We start from the raw sequence: 7,174 nt of genomic DNA, 5'->3' as shown, positions 1-7,174 counted from the left end.
GTTTTTCACCTTATATTTTTAGAATTAGATTTATATTCAAAATAAAGTTATGTCTTGATTAAAAAAATAACACGCTTAAATTAAAATCTTAAAAAATAAAACACCCTAAAGTTTCCAAATAAAACTTTCGGGTACCTTTTCAACCCCTAAAACGACGATGCTAACGTTTACGTATCCTTGATGTATTGAGCCTACATTATAGTACGCAGAAAAAAATATCAGGTTCTATATAAAATATTGATGTTTTGGAGTCTTGACACACGATTAATCGTTGGTCAAAGTATGAAAAAAACACTAAGTCTTTGGTTGCAAAGAAAAGATTTATTGATTTATTAATTATTGCATGTGTTAAAATATTTATTTGAGTTATTCACTGAAATTAACTATATGCTTTAAAAATTAAAAGAATCAATAAATTTTTTTTATTGAAAACACAACCGAATATGATTTAAATATAGGCAACGTCTTACAAATTATTTGTAAAACGTCGGGGAGAAAAAATTAATGAAACGTATAACGTGGACTGATCCACGTTATACAAATAATTTTGTATAACGTGGATCGACCACGTTATACAATTTTTTTTTTTTGGTTTGGTTCGACCTTTCGGGAAAAAAAAAAGTTGGGGTATAACGTGGCTCAGTCCACGTTATACCCCTTTTGGTATATATGTTTTTGCCTACCCCCTTTTGGTTTATACCGTGTATTTTTATACCCTTTAGGCTCCGAACTCGTTTAAATTGAGCGGGTTTAAAAATGAAATGAGGTTATTTTGAAAATTTTAGTTAAGATGGGGTATATTTAAAAACTTTAATGACAAAAAGGATATTTTTGACTCAAATTTGTCATAGATAATATTTTTAACTCTTTTTCCAAAATAGAGGAGTATGTTTCCAAAATTATACAATTTTTATTTTTTTATTTTGGAGAATTCACTTTATGTATTGGTCAAAGAATACACACACAAGTTGGACCAGACATGAGAAATGATCTTATAAACATGTTCTGTATTTTATTTATTTATTTTGATATTATTTGGTACTGATATATTATGAAATAGGTCATATAATTAAAAGAAATAACATAATGAACCATAAAATCAAATCTTCTTCAAAAGCTATGCATACACCAAATTTAAAGTACATTGCCAACCAAAAGGGGTGAAAAAAAATATTCGGACAACTTGTTTAGCATATTTAATGTATTTTTTTTTTTTTTAAAAAAATTCACTTCATTTATTGGGCTGTTGTCCTTTCAGGGATCTTGATTAGAACATTTATGTGGTTAATTCTTTAAATATATGGTACTTTCCATCTCACATGATTTAAATTAAAACTTAAGTAGTTTAGAAAGAGGTCAGTTTGAATATGATATTTTCGCCAATGCATTACGTACGTTGTTCATGCATTGCAGCTATGTATTACCAGAAAGACGTCTTTTAATTTATTATACATGTTAGATGTGATAATTTATTAGAAGTTTGTTTTTTGTTGACTCCAACTACTGAAACAGGCTCATTTGGTGAAAAGGAGGCTGAGAGGTGGGATTGATAGCCTTACTCTCTTAATTGAAGGTTTCAGGTTTGGAGAAATTTTTGTTAAAAAACGTTTTCCCCTTTAATGAATTTTACGAGACATAATCTGAATTAATCTAATGAATGAATATCAAATAATTATCTTTAAAAAAAGTCAGCCACCACGTTATTTGAGTGACCTTTAATACCAACGTTTTACCATATTTCTTTAGCAATAAGATAAGGAACTGCTCAGTTAACAAAGCATGGTTGATCATCCGGACTTATTTTCTTTTTATTTTTGGATTTAAGTTATATAAATTGATAAGAGAATTTACGCTATCGGCTATTTTTCATTTACTATATTTTTTAGAATACAAAATTTCAACTTACTATAGTTTACCTGTTATGGTAGATCACTTTAACTTAATAAAATAGAAAAACTTATACTATTTGCGCAAAAGTTGATTTATTTTAAAAAATGGCTAGTGACTACCTTCCGCCGAGGAGCTAAAGATGAGGAGGAAGGTTCAATTGAATCCGACTCCATTTTAGGTATAACATTTTTGCATTTTATTATTTTTGTTGATTACAATTTCTGATTCCGTTACTGTAGTTAGGTCTATCAAACGTTCCATGGATTTAATGCCGACCAATAGCTAGCATTTGGTATCATGTAGGGGGGCCAGAACTTCTGAACTTGGACGTTCCAAGTTCTTGAATGAGACTAAATAATAGTTGCATTTTTGTATCATATGGAAAAGCATAGGGGCCAAACGTCATATTCATTTCTAGGGTTATCGTATATGGGAAAAAGGTACAATTGAAACCCTATATGGTCACATCTAAGTTTCAACCAATAAAGAGATAAGTGTAACTTCACATTACACTTATCTCTTTTCTAAGTCATTTCCTTCTTTGGCTTTTTGCTCCTTCTCTCTTTCCTTCTCAGTTTCCTCTCTTCTTCAGGTTTTGTTATATATATCACTAAGAACTCTTTTTCTTCTTCTTCTGTGACTTCAAGATCTATTATCTCTGAGCTTACACTAATTTCAAGTCTTAGCCATGGGTGGTGGTGGTGATCACAAAGAGAAGGTAATGCTAGCTTTTCAATCACTTTATGTTCTTCTTTTCTTTTCTACATTTTAATAAGTTATTCCTTTTGTGTTCTTCGTTTCTTCTCTACATGTTAATAGGTTATTCATTCGCTTTCAATTTATGTGTATTACTTTTCTTTTTAATTTTAAAAAGAATGATTCTTTCATACTTTGACAAAATTCAAATAGTTCAAAGGTAAAATTGGTTGTTTCCCTCTTGTTCCGGATGTTCTGGAGCAACTGTTAGTGGGGAGGGAATTTTTGAAGTACTTGACTAATGACTAGCTATTTTTGTTACAAAAATAAGACGAGGGTAAAGTTATTCTATTTTGAATAGTTCATGAATATTTTGGCCCTATTTTTATTAAAAAATAATTTAATTCTAGACTTCTCGCTTATACAAGGTAATGCTCAGATAGTTTATACTCATACACATATTTATGATTTATTTAGATCACAAATTTTAAATGCCTTTTTTTTGTTTATTGAACTTCTTGCCTAGTGAAACACCATCAAATAAGTTTGAGCGGAGATAATATAACCTAGCAATTTCAAATTTTAATTATTTTTTCCCTTCTTTTACCAATAAGGCAATAACCTTACTCTTTTTTATTATTTCTTAATAGACCACCGTAATGGTGCTCAAGGTTGATCTTCAGTGCCCTTGCAGCTACAAGAAGACCAAGGAAATTCTCTGCAAAATCCCCCGTAAGTCGTTTTTTGCCTTCAATTCTCCCTTTCCCCGTCTTATTATTTCGAGTTTAACTTATATACATCCATTGTGTAGAGAAGTATATATTACTACTCAACTTATTTTTACATATAGCAAGTTAAGTGCGTTATTTTGAAGATTATGATTCCAAAAGGATAACATGTAGATATCTTGATAATATATAGTATAAAAGTTTCCTTTGATATTTTTATGTACTTAGTGTTAAAATGGTTTGAATTGCAGAAGTTAGAGACCAATTGTATGATGAGAAGGCAAATACCGTCACTATTCTTTGTAGTGTCTTGCCGGTCCGAAAGGATTCGTGACAAATTGTGTTGTGAAGGAGGAAAAACGATCAAGAGCATTGAGATCAAAGAGCCCAAGAAGCCCGAGAAGCCCAAGAGTCCCGGGAAGCTCACGAAGACCGGGCAGCCAGAACCGGCCAAGAGGCCCGGGAAGCTCACGAAGACCGGGCAGCCCGAAAAGCCTCCTTCTTATCGGTCCGAAAGGGGCCGAGACATCCGCGGCTCTTGATAAGACCAAGGAAGGTTCTACATGTGGTTATGGGCCTGGGCCTGGCCCATCTAGCTATGGAAAGGGCTATTAATGTGAACAATGATTACTTTAATGATAAGAATGCACAAGGATGTACAATTATGTAAATGTGACCCAATCATTGTGGTTCCCTGAATAGGGCCTACTTTGTACTTTTTAGGAATTTTTACAGCCCATAACAACATCTAAGACTTATTTATTAGTAATAACTACCTTTTTTAAATTTATTTTTGGTAGCTTAATTATTTATCGAATTACCATCTATAACTTCTTTTCTAACTCCTCTGTATTTCCCTAAAAAAACGGTTCCTCTCTCCCACTTCCCTCAACCTTTTTTTTTTCCAAATATTTTTCTCTCACTTCTTCAATGCTCAATCGTATTTCACTCCCATTTTTCTTTACCATAATTAGCACTATTTCTTCTTCCTTATCAGTTACCAATCTCTACAGGTAACTAATTTTGATAATTTTATTATTTCTGTTTATGTTCTTTGTTGTATTTCTCTTCAATTGTTCATAATTTTACCTTCACTTTTCATTGAATGTTTTTTTTAATATTTACAACCATTGTTAGAGTATCTTCAACAAGATCTAATTTACCATTTTTAATGGCGGATATTGATACTCCAAGACGAAATACACGAGGTACTGTAAAAGATTATGATAGTCCTAGAATTTCATTGGGTTTATCTCAACATCAACATGCAATTGCAGGAGAATCTGCAAAAGCAAAAGTTGTTGTTGAGTTAAGAAGCAAGAAGATTAACAATCCCTCAAGGATTCGTCAACTTAAAGGTACTGAAGTTCCAAAATCAAGCAAGCCGAAAGTTAATGTTTCTGTGAAACAAGGTTCCAAAGTGTCTCAACCTAAGAAGAGAAAAGGATTCAAGCATTCCTCTGATGGTAATGTAGATCTGGGAAAGGATGAACAGGTATTGTTGTTTTTTCGATTTTTGTTTATATTTAACTATATTTCTATATTTTTTAAGAATATTTGAATGTATATTTCAATATATTTCTGTATATTTCAAAGGTTTTAAGTTTCTTTTTGTACAATTTTTTTTGATTTGTTTGTTGTATTTCTCTATAGTTATGTTTCTTTAAAAGAATTATTTTGAGGTGTTTATTTACTGTGTTTTTGTATATACATGTTGACATTTGTGGAATGTGGTGTGCGGTCTGCGTATTTGATATATTTATATGTATATAGTTGGTGTTTATTTATTTCGTGTTCTTTTGTATATACATGTTGACATTTGTGGAATATGGTACGTAGTGCAATGTATTTTAATATATTTATATGTATGGTATGTCACATTAGTTGTTTGTTTGCATTGTATTTATTTGTGCCCCGTCTAAATGTTAGTGTTGCCTTGTTTTATTTCAGGAATCTAAATTTTATGTTAAGCGTCATCCCGAAAGGGCTCCATCAATGCAATGGTATACGAACATCGATGTGTTCAAAGATATCAGGGGTCATCTAACTGATCCACAGATAGAAATGTTTACCAATATAATTTTTGAAAAATTTCTCGGGATACGGTCACAACCACTGCATTTTTAGGTGCTTCATGGTAAGAGAGCTCAATGAAAGTACTCCTGATTACTTTACTCTAGATATAAATGGTACTGTTTTGCGTTTTTCAATGAGAGAATTTACCCTTATTAGCAGGCTGAATTGTGTAGCTAACGAAGGTCAATTTACTTAAGACGAGGAAAAAAATAATAGGATAATGAATACTTATTTTGGTAGAAGCAGGAAGTAATGTCAAAAGATTGGAGTTGATTGATTGTTTTAAGAATAAGAGTTGGGGTGATAATGCGGGGACGCGCTTAAGCTTTACGATTACGTACTTTATAAATACATACATACATACATACATACATATATATATATATACACATACATACATACATATATATATATATATATATTGCGGTGAGTCAAAGAAAACGAACATACCAAGAGTTCATTTTGAAGTTGTTGAGGATGGAAGATATGTCGATTATCATGGGGCAAAGAATCATTTCGTGATTTGATCAAAAGCATCAACAAGAAATATTCCAACAACACGATATTACGAGAATTCACGGGATGCCTCTTTGCATGCAAGTTTGGCTATATGAGTGTTGCTCAAGAGTTCCATCTTATCTTCTTCATGTTAAATCCAGAAATTCCATTCCAAGAATGTTGAATTGGAGGACCAATGACGGTCAGCCAAAATACGATATCTTGATGGAAGGACTGCTTAGAGTTGGCAAAGAGTCGGTAATATTCGAACACTCTATTTTTTTATGTTTTTTCGTAGCATTTATTGTTAATCATTTCTTACTGTTTTCATTTGTATATCAATGATATACTTGTCAGATTTTTGGGTTGTCATATTTCTCTGTATTTCTCTATATTTCACATATATAAGATATGTTAGTTTCATTGAAAGGTATTTATAGTTTTAGTTTTTCTTTTTGTTATTATTTAACCTGTTAGCCGAACTGATGTTTTTTACTTTTACGTGCGTGTGTGTTTGTACATTTGCAACTCATACCGAGCTGCAGGTCATGATGCCATTGTTAGAAGAGAAATACACAAGCTAGCCACCCTTTTGCCACATCATTTACAACTGGCTGGGTTTTATAAGAATAAAAGAGACATCGATTTTATTAACCACCCAAAATTCAAGGGCAAACAACAGACTGATGACTTTGATATTGTGTATGTGAACAAACTGCCACAACAAGCCTCCGGATCCATGTACGTATTTCTTAATCACATTTCCTTTTTTTTTTTTCACAAATTAATCAAGTAATGACTTTTTTTTTCCAGGGATTGTGGTGTTCACGTTGCAGCATTTGTTGAGTACTTGTGTTCTGGTAGATTGATTCCAGAAAAGATCGATGCAGAAATTCTACTACAGAGATACGACGCTTTACTTTGGGAATATGGATGGCAAAAGGGTGATTTGAATGCCTTCAGTGATAATGAACTGCCTCCAAAGGCATGTAGGCCTGCAATAGATTTTGATGATGTTGCCATAGTAGTTCTTAATTAGTCCGTTAGGTTTTTAATGTTTGAACTCTGTTGTTTACATTAATGTTAGTTGAAAAATTTGTACATTTTGTTGGTTTTTTTTTTTTTTGGTAAGACTTGACGACTATGTGTGTTTTCTCATCAATGAAATTTTTGGTAATCGTTTTGAATCATCGATATTTTTTTCACTTCTTTTGTGTAAATTGCGGTGTTTTTTATCATTTGATATACACATTATGCATTTTCACTATATTAGTGTAATTGATGTT

At 31.9% G+C, this 7,174-nt stretch overlaps 1 protein-coding gene across 1 annotated transcript; it reads left to right on the top strand.

Annotated features, from left to right (window-relative positions):
• The first annotated feature begins 4,485 nt into the window (after window positions 1-4,485).
• On the top strand, window positions 4,486-6,976 carry LOC132061631 (uncharacterized). Its single transcript, XM_059454403.1, has 4 exons — window positions 4,486-4,809; window positions 5,265-5,317; window positions 6,366-6,629; window positions 6,702-6,976. The coding sequence occupies exons 1-4, from the start codon at window positions 4,486-4,488 to the stop codon at window positions 6,925-6,927; spliced, it is 867 nt and encodes a 288-aa protein (XP_059310386.1). The 3' UTR covers window positions 6,928-6,976.
• Window positions 6,977-7,174: the final 198 nt, after the last annotated feature.

This window comes from Lycium ferocissimum, chromosome 6 (assembly GCF_029784015.1).
Source record: "Lycium ferocissimum isolate CSIRO_LF1 chromosome 6, AGI_CSIRO_Lferr_CH_V1, whole genome shotgun sequence".
NCBI classification, from domain to species: Eukaryota; Viridiplantae; Streptophyta; class Magnoliopsida; order Solanales; family Solanaceae; genus Lycium; species Lycium ferocissimum.
This window is presented reverse-complemented; position numbering and strand designations above follow the sequence as displayed.